Source organism: Arachis hypogaea, chromosome 6 (genome assembly GCF_003086295.3).
Source record: "Arachis hypogaea cultivar Tifrunner chromosome 6, arahy.Tifrunner.gnm2.J5K5, whole genome shotgun sequence".
In the NCBI taxonomy this organism is placed as follows: Eukaryota; Viridiplantae; Streptophyta; class Magnoliopsida; order Fabales; family Fabaceae; genus Arachis; species Arachis hypogaea.
The window spans coordinates 5329781-5343865 of record NC_092041.1 but is presented as its reverse complement, the minus strand read 5'-3'; the positions used below and the strand labels follow the sequence as shown (position 1 = coordinate 5343865).

The 14085-nt window shown below is 35.4% G+C and overlaps 3 protein-coding genes and 2 non-coding genes across 6 annotated transcripts; 2 read left to right on the top strand and 3 right to left on the bottom strand.

Annotated features, from left to right (window-relative positions):
- Positions 1-6260: 6260 nt before the first annotated feature.
- LOC114927801 (epoxide hydrolase 2) lies at positions 6261-7781 on the top strand. Its single transcript, XM_029298815.2, has 2 exons — positions 6261-7256; positions 7338-7781. The coding sequence occupies exons 1-2, from the start codon at positions 6547-6549 to the stop codon at positions 7582-7584; spliced, it is 957 nt and encodes a 318-aa protein (XP_029154648.1). The 5' UTR covers positions 6261-6546; the 3' UTR covers positions 7585-7781.
- A 2492-nt stretch (positions 7782-10273) lies between these two features.
- Positions 10274-11836, top strand: LOC112805202 (epoxide hydrolase 1). 2 transcript variants are annotated; one of them, XM_029298814.2, is made up of 3 exons: positions 10274-10890; positions 11105-11349; positions 11423-11836. In XM_029298814.2, the coding sequence occupies exons 1-3, from the start codon at positions 10426-10428 to the stop codon at positions 11667-11669; spliced, it is 957 nt and encodes a 318-aa protein (XP_029154647.1). In that variant the 5' UTR covers positions 10274-10425; the 3' UTR covers positions 11670-11836. The 2 variants fall into 2 exon arrangements, 1 of the variants encoding a protein (XP_029154647.1); XR_011862804.1 differs by having other exon boundaries at positions 10297-10961.
- A 419-nt stretch (positions 11837-12255) lies between these two features.
- LOC112695554 (large ribosomal subunit protein eL18) lies at positions 12256-14008 on the bottom strand. Its single transcript, XM_025747930.2, has 5 exons — positions 13843-14008; positions 13659-13748; positions 13134-13262; positions 12850-13032; positions 12256-12647 (listed from the first exon to the last, which is right to left on the bottom strand). The coding sequence occupies exons 1-5, from the start codon at positions 13843-13845 to the stop codon at positions 12489-12491; spliced, it is 564 nt and encodes a 187-aa protein (XP_025603715.1). The 5' UTR covers positions 13846-14008; the 3' UTR covers positions 12256-12488.
- On the bottom strand, positions 13354-13433 carry LOC112700646 (small nucleolar RNA snoR53Y). The gene has a single exon (XR_003153550.1). It is a non-coding gene; the product is annotated as a small nucleolar RNA snoR53Y (small nucleolar RNA).
- LOC112700641 (small nucleolar RNA snoR69Y) lies at positions 13500-13599 on the bottom strand. Its single transcript, XR_003153546.1, has one exon. It is a non-coding gene; the product is annotated as a small nucleolar RNA snoR69Y (small nucleolar RNA).
- Positions 14009-14085: the final 77 nt, after the last annotated feature.

Sequence of the window (14085 nt, the reverse complement as noted above, 5' to 3'; positions counted from 1 at the left end):
GCAATTTACCGACCACAATTTCAAAGAATTTTTGCAGAATCTGAAAATCAGGCAACATTTCTCATCTGTAGAGCACCCACAATCAAACGGGTTGGCAGAAGCAGCGAACAAGGTCCTCTTGCAAGCCCTAAGGAAAAAGCTCGACAACGCTAAAGGGATGTGGGCCGAGCTAATTCCAGAAGTGCTATGGGCATATAATACTACAACACACTCAACAACTAAAGAAACTCCATTCCGCCTAGTATATGGCTCGGAGGCGATGATACCGATCGAAGTTTCACAAAGCTCGCTAAGAACGCAAGCTACAAATCATGACCAAGCTTGGTTAGCCGAACTCGACCTTATCGAAGAAATCAGAGATATAGCAGCCATTCGACACCGTGCATTACAACAGCAACTTGCCCGACGATATTCAAAGAAGGTATTTCCCAGAGACTTCCAGACCGGCGACTTAGTGCTAAGAAAAACAGAACAGGCTCGACGACCTTCCACACACGGAAAGCTCGCAGCAACATGGGACGGCCCATATCGAATTTGCGAAGTTCTAGGAAAAGGTGCCTACAAGTTAGAACATTTAGATGGAGACAAAATCTCCAGCACATGGAATGTACAATCCTTAAAGCAATACTACAGTTAAGGACAACAGCATGCTAGTACTCTTTTTCCTAAACTTGAGATTTTTCCCAAAAGAGGTTTTGCTCAAGAAGGTTTTAACGAGGCTAGCTTACCCGACATATAACATGTCAAGGTACTGTTCATAATAAAAGTGATTATTTATTAGCATATCTTTTGCATTTTCTCAGTAACAGAATTCTTTTCAAACTATCAGATTCAAACGACCTTTCCAAAAAGGTTATCAAACAAAGTCGCATTATCAAATAACGGATGCGCAATATTTAAGCAACAAACAAACGCTTATAACAGTCAAAATATCCTCATAAGGATAAACCAGAATCTGAATATCCAGTCAGCAAACACAAACAGAAAATCCCAAATACATACAAAAATCACAGATACTATTCCAAAAAGCAAGGAACTAAAGTTCTACAAAATGCAGACCAAAAAAGCTAATAGAAACCCTAATCCGCTAAGTTATCATCGCCTTCCTCGGCACCTTCTTCATCATCAACAAGCTCACCATCACGCACAATTTTCCCAGGCTCCATGGCAGAGAAGTCTGCCTCAGGTACAAGAAACTTGGCTTGAGTAACAGCTCGCTCAAACCCCTCCGCAAATGCATCCAAGATATCACCCTGCTTAGCACTTTCCATTTCTTTCATCTTAGAAGTCAGTTCAATAACTTGATTGCTTAGACTAATCAGATCCTCTTCCTTTTTCGCCAATAAATTTACTGTCTTCTCCCGACCTTCTTTCTCATTCTTCAATTCACTTTCAATCTCAGCAAATTTTTCTTTCAGATCAGACAGGGACTTATCCTTCAACAGAAGCTCCTCCTTTAAGGCAACAGTTGCAGAAGCATCATTCGACAATTTCTTGTGCTTCTTCTCTTGACTCCGACCAATACTAGCAAGACGAAAACCTAAAACCTAACAGTCAAAAAGATCACAAGTCAGTATACTATTTTCTTTCCAAAAAAAAAATATATATATATATATACAAAAATACTAACCTGCAGAAATTGATCGACTCCTATGTCGCCGACATCCTCCACCAACGAAACATCGGAAGAGGACTGAACAACCTCGTCAGCAACAACGTTAAACGGAAACTTCGGACACCAGACAGAAGAACTCTCCCCTTCATTATAAAAAGCATGCAATTTCTCTTGCTTCAAGGTAAAATTCGACAAATCTTCCAGCGACAACATCTCTTGTTTACTTCCCGCACCATCCAACTCCACAGAATCTGTTTTTCTTTTCTTAAACACAATTGCCTTTTTCTTCGGTGGCTGGTTAACCTCGGCTCCACCATCACCCTTCTCCGGGTTTGACGAAGAACCTTCGAAATTTTTAGCCTTAAAACGAGATCTTAAGCTAGAAGCCGATACTCCAGGATATTTCTCGGCTACAAAAAAAAAAAAACAAAACAAAACAACACAAAATATTATCAACAATATCAAAAACAACTCACGTAACATAGGCCACAAAAACCCTCACCTAGATAATCCAAAACAGCCGATTTGTCATCCTCCCAAGGCAGCAACTCGGACACAGACACTAAACCTCCCTTATTCACCATTTCAACCAGAAAAGACAAAATGCATTCATTCCGACCACTAATAAGCTCGGGCCCTAGTATATGATTCGGTTGACAACACCAATACATCGGAAATTTCTCTCCTAAATGCTCGTCAAGATAAAATGGAAATTCCTCATCTACAGATTTTACCTTTAGAAACATTTCTTTAAAATCTTTAAAAGATGATTTGTAAAGCTTGAAAACAGCAAAGCCGGGAGTGCTATTCAGATTTATCCATAATCCTTTCCAAACACCCTTGGCTTGAAACAGTGAAAAGAACAACTCCAAATCCGTTTCAACTTCAAGAAATTCCATCAAAATTTCAAAACATTTAATAAACGCCCAGCCATTAGGATGGATTTGAGAAGGAGCACAATTCATCTGTGTCATAACATCACACTCAAAGCTGGAAAAAGGAAGCTTAACACGCAACTCCTCCAACACAGGACTATACATATAAAAACTCTCAAAATCTTTACTCCTATGGTAAACCCGATCAGAACGGTTGCATGGCAACAGTTCCAGACGAAACCCTGGTTTCACTATCCTAGACAAAGCGACTCTGCCCACACTGTCTACATCAGAGAAAAGCGAAGCCCGTATCTGAACATCACTATCTACCCAGTCATAAGCATCACCATCTCCAACCTTGGGCAACACCTTTTTCTTTCCCTCACCCATTTTCGAAAACAAAATGAAACTATAAGAAATACAGAAAACGAAGCTCACTAACCTCTAGTACTCATTTTCCCAAAGAGCTTCTGAAGACTTCTTGTACTGCAACAGAAGAACCACCAAGTCCCTCAACTTGTCATTTAAGAAAACTTTTCAGATCCGTAGAAGGATCTCAACCGTTCAAACTTACCCACTTCGAACGGCAGATACCACGCTTTGGAAATAGCAAAACCATTATTAAAACAATAAATAAAGTGTGAGTTAAAAAGCATTAACCCCCACTACCCTTCCATTTCCCAAAAACCTCTCGAAAGAAAAACGGTTTCACTTAAATGAACCAAGTTAAGCTGGGGGCCCCACTCGTCGAACTATAACTCGCTAACGACAAATTAAAAGCTTAACCTGTCTCTTTTAAGTCAGGACAAGCTTGGGGGCTGTGATATGACCAGTAAACATCGGTTACGAGTTATGAGCTCGGCAACGTATGATCCTCGGCAACCGACCTTTTTTCTGAAGGATAGCATTAATCATTGCTTGTAACGTCAGATACACAATCAATTCTCAGACGTTACAACCTCATCCGTTCGGATACACAATCAATTCTCAGACGTTACAACCTCGTCCACATGGATATAAAGGAACGAGGAAACAACCAAAGGTAAGATCATCTTTTTATGAAAGCATTCACATCACATATTACTCTACTGACTTAAGCATCGGAGTGCCTTTGCAGGTACCCGACCCCCCGCTCCAACCGACCGACGTATACTATACTCATCAGGGAGGAATCGCCGACCTACGTCAAAGAACCGAGTTATACCTCCACCTCATTCAGGCAAGAACAATATAGATTTAAATATTTTTTGAATTTGAAAATTTTCTTATAAACAAAACTATTTTTTCATAGAGTTTTCCTTCAAGATCTGAAACGATTTGTATCATCAGAATACCACCAGCAACCATAACGGGAACCAAAATGCTACCACAAACAAGGGAGAAAAATCACAGATGGGTTATAAAATCAAGAACATAAAGCTAAGTTCAGGTCCGAAGGAAAGTTATTTTAGATCTAGATCTGAATCTTAAATCTAAATTTCTAAAAGAAAAGCAGAAAACAGAAACAAAACAAGAAATAAGAAGCAAGAAGATAAGAGAGAAAAAGTTAAAGAGGTGGCAGAACAGTGTGGGCGAAGGTGGAGAAGAACAGAAAATAGAGAAAAAGGAGAAAGGAGGAGAAAGAAGGGGAGGCAGAAGAGACGAAAAAGAGAGAAAAGGTTAAGGAAACAGGAGTTAAAGAAAAAATGTTAAGGGAGATAGAAGCATTGAGGCGGCAACGACCCTCAAGAAAGCTTTAGGGTTTACCTCAACAGGAGAGAAAGAGAACCGATATTCTTTAAAAGTTGGTGATTCACAATGCAATATATTTTTGGCACTTGGCAATATTAAAATTTAAACTTATACTTGTCAAAGAGTTCAATAATATATTGTCGAAAATATTATTTTTTAATATAACAAATGTCTTCTATTTATGTTTTTTACTAGAAAAAACAAAATATAATACTTAATATTATACTCCACTTGAGAGATTGTATTTATAAAAGTAGTTGTATATTTTGCTATAAATAACTAACTAGTTTATTGTATGTAATTGTTGGTACAAAAAATGGATATTTTTTATTATCAGTAATTTCGACCATAAAAGTGATATTTCAACTGCAGAAACAAAAATGAACAAGTTGAAGCCGATAAAAGACGAGACAAATAATGTTAAAGTCGAAGGGTAGTTAGTGACTTTTTTTGAACATCAAGATTTACTACTCGACCTTCAAAGCTGAAGAAGAGAATATGGGATCGAAATTTGAGGAGTAAGCTAGGACTTGAAAACTAAAAGATACGTGAGTGTCAAAACTTGGGAATAAACATTTTTCATGATCAAAGCAATGTCGTGACCGAGAAAAAAGAGAAAATAGAATCGTGGACAACATGCTACATAATTAGTCAATCTTATGGACTATACATAATAAAAACTCAGAAGAGTTCGGAGATTCAATCCAGAACGCTAGATCATCACGTAAACTCATAAAATTCTCAATCTCTACGACGCAACAAAAAAATATAGAGTGTAAGTACATGTGAGTGTTAGAAATCAACATTTAATTCGCTGTCGTTTGCTTATTGTATTTATTGTTGTTTATTTTCTTTATATTATGTTACTGCTTTGATTTAATCGATACTTTATATTTTTATTGTCTATTATTCTATTTGATTATCTATTCCTTAGTTTTGCATCATCATTTATTATAATAAATTTACCACTAATAATATTGACATAAATTGCTTTGACACTAATTAAATAATTTTTTGATCGAGTTTATTCTTTTTTAAAAGAGTTATATCTGTTTTTTCTACTTGAGATCTTAATACAAATTCGTTTCCACAATACTTGTCTAAATCGACAAAAAAACGAGTTAAACAGTAACAACACAAATAGATATAAATAATAATTTCCTCAGTTTCTCTTGATCTTAACAGCCATTGTTTTTTAATCTTCAATTACCATCACAATTAGTCATGATTGGTAATAAACTAACATCACCGTCTGAATCTTTTGGAACACCGCGACAAATCAGATACGGGAAGCATATATGTTAAGAATCACATCAACTCTGAGCTTGTTAATTCATAATGGATTTTAAAGCAATATTCAATGTGAGAAGAGCTTACAAGAAAGCAATATATCTATCATATGGCTCGAGCTGATTAGCAACATTGCAGATCGTAGTTTCTTAAAAGTAAAGCTCAGTCTGTCATGTCTTGTTCCCATTCCTACATATTTTTTACGTTGTGTTTAATATGTTGGTTCAGTTTGGTGTAATGAAGCACCTCTTTTCGTACTGCATTAAATAGTTGGTAGTGATACAATGCAATCCACTTACAATATATAATATTATTTCCCTCCACTAATTGCTTATTAGCAGGCAATATTCTCAGTGGTTGGTGATGATTATGGATGACCAAGTAATTTCCTGCTTCTATGAATTACGCTGCGTTTACAACTAACATGGACAAATTTAAAAATGGGGACCATTGAGGAGCACCCTTTTATTGATTCACCTTTCGAAGAATCCAAACCACGAGTTCCTTTACATAAAAGTTAAATGGTGTATCTCATTATACAAGGCATAAAACAAATGAACAAATTACAGAATAGAAAAATGCTATATAAGTCATAATATAATATTAATTCATTATAATTCGATTGTAATTTCTCTCGTATGGTAAGCCACTTATAAAAGAAATATTCAAATTTTCGAATTATATTATTTTTATTTTTAATATTCAAAATACAATGTTCTATTTAAAGAATGAAAAGGAAATAAATAAGAGTTGAAGGCCGGCTTCGATCCACTATAACACCAGTAAACACCTCCACTGAAGAGATGCCGTACAATGATATTCTGTGTTGCATATAACTGCAGCAAGGACGGACGACACTCTCCATTGAACGAGATATGAATATTCCAAATTCTGAAAATAAATAAATAAGTTGGATAAAGAATGTAGTGTCCCATTTCCATCGTAGGAGCCACTACCCATTGCCGAACCAACTCTCTTTCTCTCCGTTTAAATTCATTCATTCTTCGTGCCATCCATACACAAAACAAAACAAACATGGAAACCATACAGCACAGAACGGTGCCAGTGAATGGCATCAACATGCACGTTGCAGAGAAAGGAGAAGGCCCAGTGCTGCTCTTCCTCCACGGCTTCCCCGAGCTATGGTACACCTGGCGCCACCAGATTCTGGCTCTCTCCTCCAAGGGATACCGCTGTGTGGCGCCAGATCTCCGTGGCTACGGGGACACCGATGTTCCAAAGTCGGTGAGCAGCTACACTTGCTTCCACATAGTGGGAGACATTGTTGCGCTCATCGACTCACTTGGAGTGGATCAAGTGTTCCTGGTGGCTCATGACTGGGGCGCCATGATTGCTTGGTACCTCTGCATGTTCCGGCCGGAGAGAATCAAAGCATATGTATGCCTCAGCGTGCCTCTCCTGCGAAGACACCCTACCATAAAAACCGTTGATGGGATGCGTTTCTTGTATGGTGATGACTACTACATTTGCAGGTTTCAGGAAGCGGGAGAAATGGAAGGTCAGATAGCTCAAGTTGGAACAATCAATGCCATGAAGAATATCCTCACAACCCGCAAGACTGGCCCTCCCATCCTTCCCAAGGGACAGTTTGGAAATGGAGTCAATGAATCTACCCCTGAGACCTTGCCTTCTTGGCTCACTCAGGACGATCTCGATTATTTTGTCTCCAAATTCGACAAAACTGGCTTCACCGGTGGCTTGAACTACTACAGAAATTTGAACTTGTGAGTGTGTGTGTGTGTGTGAAGGCATGATAACTAATTAATTGATTAATAATTGTAGTTAATTAATTTGTGAATGTGCAGGAACTGGGAGTTGACGGCACCATGGAGTGGAACGAAGATAAAGGTGCCGGTGAAATTCATAACAGGTGATATGGACATGGTGTACACGTCGCTAGGGATGAAAGATTATATCGAGAGTGGGCTTTTCAAGGAAGAGGTGCCGAATTTGGAGGAAGTCATTATTCAAGAAGGTGTAGCTCACTTCAACAATCAAGAGGCAGCAGAGGATGTCACTAATCACATTTACACCTTCATTACTAAGTTCTAATAATATCATCATCAAATGAAAGCCTTGTCTACTTGGCGTTACGTTCCTTCTGTTTCAAATAAGTTAGAGCTCACTGCTCACTGCTCTTTTTGTTTCACTTGTACTCCATGCAAGTCTTAGAGCAAACTTCCTTTTTTTTTTCATTTTTATAATAAGCTAAACTTGTCCTAACAATAATTCATTGCATCTCTTCTTCATTCTCTGTTTTCGGTTTATACTATGCGTTTTTGCCGCCTTGTTCTCTCCTTGATTTCTTGGACCAAAGTGCATATCTCAAACTAAGTCTGCCACTTAAGCAGAATGATAGGAGACCAATCACTTTTGTAATTTATAGTCATTAAATAACTATTAATAATATTTTTAATGATATAAGATTATTCAATTTTTTTTTATTAATTACATGCTCACTAAAATTTAATAATCCTCAAATTTTTCCACCACATAATACCAAGGGAAAAAGTTTGTCATCATCATCACATAAAACGCCACCTAGAGAACGACACCCAACTCCAATGATGTCTACATCCTATAAATTAAGATTAACTTAACCAAATTGGTAGTTAATTAGAAATTAGAGATTTAAAGAGATTACTGTTGAGGATGTTGCGAATATCTTCTTCCTAGTACCTGGATGGGCTCTAAATGTGACAAATTTTCCATGTTTTGTTGTTGGAAGGGGGACCAGAACAGAACAGACCAGACCCTAAGTCAAGATAGCTTATCGGGTCGGTAGGCGGATACAGATATTGTCCTTATGTATCACATGCCATAACAGAAAGTAGCTAGTGGTCCTTTCTTATTAATTGAAATGTTGATTCTTGAACATATCATAAAAGAAATTGAAGACTAATCTCTGAGGTGATTTCGTCAATTCAATTCAGCACCGACCCGACACTAGTAGCCAGTAGGTAAGAGAGAAAATAATTGTACTAATTTTTTTTTATTATTCTTTTTTTGTACATATTTTTTTTATTATTCTTTAACGTATAGAAGATTCTCTTTTTTGCATTTTTTATCGATATCTTTTATTACTAAAAGTAAAAAGTGTTTACAAAAAATGATATATATATATATATATATATATAACATTTCTCTTTATAAATAGTTTAAAATAAAAAATATTATTTTAACAATTAATAACTGCCAGATAAATTATTCAATTTACCCTTTGTTGTTAAATACTAGAAAAATTAATTCAGTTATCAATTGTTAATTGTCAAGCTACTTTTAGTTGTTGAAATAACTGTTTTTCTTTAAATTATACCCCACAATCATTTTAATTTACAATATTTAAAATTAAATAGACTTGTTTTGCGCATATTTGCAGTACGATTTTTATTTTACAGTCGTCTGATAAAAAAATTAAAAATATCTCTCTAAACATATTTAGCTAGATATATTTAAATGTTATTGTATGTGTATTTGATTTTACTCTTTAATTTATACTTTTAAAATAAATTTAAAAATAATATGTATTATTATTTATAAAAATAAAAATATATTAAATATTTTATATAAATAAAAAAGATATTAAAAATGTTTTTAAAAACAATTTACATTTTAATATTTATATTATTATAATTTATTTAAAATATATATAATGTCACGTATTTCATAAAAAATTAAAATTAATACGTCTTTGTATTAATGCATCTTGTTAGCGTATGGATTTTATAAATTTATTTATCCATAAATTTTTCTTATTAAGTAAAACCGATTACGTTTTCTATTAATTAAATAAATCTTTTTTTTTATTAAGTTTATATCATTAAATATGTTTGATGTCAAATGCTTTTGATTTGCATATATATATACTCTAGTAAAGTTACCATTACTCCTCCAACTCCCACCGCTTCAGCTGCCCAACTACTGAACTGATGAAACCTTCCTGCTCCAGAGTCAGACACATAAATTCAAATTAGGTGAAAACTTGCATAAAATTATTTGTATCTCGAGATTGATATTTAAAAATGGTTAAATAATTTAATAAATTTAATTAAATTATTATTTAATAAATTTTAATTATAAATTTTACATAAAAATAACGGCGTATAAATGTAAATTTGAATTGATCTATGTGTCCACTTTGTTTTATTTGAGGCAAATTTTTCAATGATAAAAATTTATGTATAATTTTTTTATATGAAATTGATAATTAAAAATTATTTGATAATAATTTAATTAAATATATTAAATTATTTGATAATTTTTAAATATTAATTTTATATAAAAATAATTAAATCTAAATTTTTATTTTTTTTTAATAGTTGGCTAAAATTTTGGAGGAAATTTGAATAAAATGATTAGGCATGAACAATGATGGCACTACCCTATAAATAATTGTGGCTAAAATTTTTAATAATAATATATAATGTTATATAATTAATATTATTTAGTATATATATATATATATATATATATATATATATATATATTCTAATATTCTAACTCTAATTTTATGGTTAATAATAAAGAAATAATAATTTAAATTATTTTATTTAATTTAATATTTATAATTTTATATATATAATATTTATAATTATATAATTATATATATTTTAATTATTTTAAATAATTAAAATATATATATATATATATATATCATTTTTAACTATTTTAAACTAATTTTTCGTTATCTCCTAAACTTTTTTGTTTTATAGTATAGATGTAGAATATTTATAACGCGAAACAATTATAAATCAAGAGATCTATTTAAGGAGAAGTGGAAATGTGTGCGAAACAGGTGTATGCCTTTCCCATTTCTATCCCTACTTCAAATTCATTTCATTCATTCATAGTTTCATACACACAGCACCCAACCCTTCTTCTCACATCACAAACATGGAAACCATAGAGCACAAAACAGTGGAAGTAAACGGCATCAAGATGCATGTTGCAGAGAAAGGAGAAGGCCCCGTGGTGCTCTTCCTCCACGGCTTCCCGGAGCTCTGGTACACGTGGCGCCACCAGATTCTGTCTCTATCCTCCAAGGGTTACCGCTGCGTGGCCCCGGATCTCCGCGGCTACGGAGACACCGATGTTCCTTCTTCAGTGAGCAGCTACACTTGTTTCCACATAGTGGGAGACATTGTTGCACTCATCGACTCGTTGGGCGTGGATCAAGTGTTCCTGGTGGCTCATGACTGGGGTGCCATAATCGGCTGGTACCTCTGCATGTTCCGCCCTGACAGAGTGAAAGCATACGTTTGTCTCAGTGTTCCTTTCTTGCCCAGAAACCCAAACGTGAAGCCCGTAGACGCCATGCGTGCCTTGTATGGCGATGACTACTACATCTGCAGATTCCAGGTTTTCTTTTCTTATGACAACGACAACTCTGTGATACAAAATCCGCACACTTTCAAGTATATACGTGTGTGGTACAATTAATTAATGCGCTTTTTTTGTTTCATTTATTCTATGCAACAAGGCTAACAATAATGTTTTCTCAACTTGTCAACAACCCTCTTCAACTTCATTTATTACAATTAGAGAGTTTGACACGATGAATTGGGTGTGGCAGGAGCCAGGGAAGGCCGAAGCGGAGTTTGGAAAAGCTAAGCCAGAACATGTGATGAAGAAGATGTTTTGCAATCGTGCCACTGGGCCACCAATTCTGCCAAAACAAGGGATGCCTTCAAATCCCCCCAGTACTACCGAAATTCCTTTACCTAATTGGTTAACTCAAGAAGATGTGGCTTATTTTGCTTCTAAGTTTGAGAAAACTGGCTTCACTGGACCTCTTAACTACTATAGAAACATGAACTTGTGAGTTCCCTTTACTCGTTGTAATTATTTATACTGTTTTTGAGTGCTGATATTTACAGTGTGATATTTACAGGAATTGGGAGCTGACAGCGGCATGGACTGGGGTCCAAATAAAAGTGCCGGTGAAGTTCATCACAGGTGAATTGGATATGGTATACACTTCCCCTTCGATTAAACAGTACATAGAGAGCGGTGCTTTCAAGAGAGATGTGCCAAATTTACAAGATGTGGTTGTGCAACAAGGGGTAGCTCACTTCAACAACCAAGAAGCTGCTGTGGACGTAACTAATCACATTTATGACTTCATTAACAAGTTCTGATATTAATTTTGTTATCATCACAATTATACTTTCGTTTTTTCTTATATGGTCTAGTTTTCTCCTGTAATTTAAAATATTGAAACCGTGATGCTATGTCATTTTCTTTTAATTGCAAGATCAAATCAGTGCTACTTCGATATCTATAAGCCAAATTTATATTTATTTGATTTCGGTATCTATAAGCCAAATTTATATTTATTTGATTACATTAAGTTGTTTTTTTAGTATTTAATTATACTACAATTCAGAAGTATCTTGAATTATGACAAAGACGACCGTATTTCGGAAAATAAATATAGGTTAGAATTCAACCTTGAAAACATATGAATATTGCACAAGACAATTGTAAACGATGGGGGTGAAATTAGAGAGAAATTTGGGCATCACCCATTTCAGATGGCTTGAATAAGAGACTGGTAGTTCAACACTCATTAGATGGTTTAGTAGATCGATTGTGATCTACATCAAGATCAAATCATATTAGGGATAAGAATCTAGCTTTAACAAAATGTGCCTGCACTATAGAGTTAAGTGCACAATCCCAATTCAAGTTCATACCGCTGAAAAGGCTACCGATTCAGTAGACTAACAAAAGGAGAACAAAAACTTCATAATAATATAATATACGACAACAAAAATTATAGCACTTATAGTAGACTTCAAAGTATAAGAGGAGAAAAGCAGCACAACCTCCATTCTCCATACCAAATATTTTTTACCAAAACATAACATAGGAAAACTGTCTTCAGCACTAGGATATGGGAGAATGTGTTAAATTTCAAAACTAAAAACTTAAGAAAAATACGGAAATAATACAACTTAAACCCTAAATCCTTTGCTGTTTCTCCTTCCTCTAGCCCTCTCAAACTTCCTTCCCTTAGATCGTACATAAGGCTTGGTATGGCTGTGAGGAACACCAGGAGCAGGACCAAAGTGTTTCACAGCTTCCCTGGAGTTCTTTGGGCCTCTAAGAAGGACCTGCATTCATACAACAATATATAAACCAAATTAACCATCTAAAAACTGATCACTTCAATATTTCCAAACTCATCCTATCATAATGCATAGTACCATTATTTTGAACCAGTCCAGGTCAAATATCCATTGATAAGTTTATATATCATAGTCATAGACATCATTTGAAACTAGTAAGTGGATTATATATCTCATCTACACATACCGTGTTCTGTCCGAGAGGAGCCCTAAGTGCAAGCTGATCAAATGTCAAGCATTCACCACCAGCCTTCTCTATTCTAGCACGTGCAGTCTCTGTAAACCTGAGTGCAGTAACCTTCAATGCAGGAACTTCATACACTCTGATATCATCGGTTACAGCTCCCACTACAACGCCAATTTTACCTTCCTGCATCAAAAAAACAAACATCCAGTGGAGAGTGTAAGTACTCAAAACTTTAAAGAATTCCTATCTTACCACTAAGGAATATAAGAGATGGAAAAACAAACCTTTCCCTTCATGAACTTAATCAAGCGTGACAAAGAAAGCGGAGGCTTGTTAACCTTGCTCATGAACAAGCGCTTCAGTATCACGGCATTGAAATTGCTGCCGGTCCTCCTCACAAGGAAGCGGTAAAGCTGATCATGTCACACCAAATCAGAACCGTCCAAATACATAAATAAATAAATCTCTAAAACAGATCAAAATCTGCACAATTTATGTTAAAGGAGTTCCCTCAGTATAATGAAAGGAATAATCAAATGTTATTCAGCATTAGCATGGTAAAGAATAGCAGCATCATTGGGAACCTTGCAAATTACAAGCACTAAAGTATTACTAAAAAGCATAAATTATAACGTGTTAGTGAAGTGTGTGTTGAGGCTCAGAGAAATGTGGAGAATTCTATTCCCAGGCCTTGATAATAGTGAAGGCCTCGTAATGAGCTGGGATCACATTTTCATCATCGTCGTGAATATTATATAGAAAAGAAGAAAGAAAGGGATCGGGAGTTTGAGAATAATAATGAGAAGAACCTTGACGAGGAGCTTGAGGTAGATATCATTGGACTTGGGTGCGGTCCTTTTGCTCTTTTTGCTCTTGCCGCCAGCCTTAATATCGATCCCCTGCGTATTCAAATTTGGAAATGCAGAACGGTCAGCGGTTACAGCACAACAACAATAAGAGATGGAAGAAGGGGAAGATGAGAGCGAAGGGTACCATTGCAGCTTTGGATGTGTTTTCTGTGTTGGAACCAAGAGCTTCTCCGACGCTGCGCCTGCTCGCTATAAAACACCATCAAGCCAAAACTAGGGTTTTTCATTTGCTCTCCTTTCATATGGATTTGGGCCTTATGGGCCAAACCCGTTCTATTTTATTTTTTATTGTTAAGATAAAAACTCTATACCCAATATATAGGTTGCTCTGGTATGCGTCCTCCACTGAACAAATTTGGGGACCATG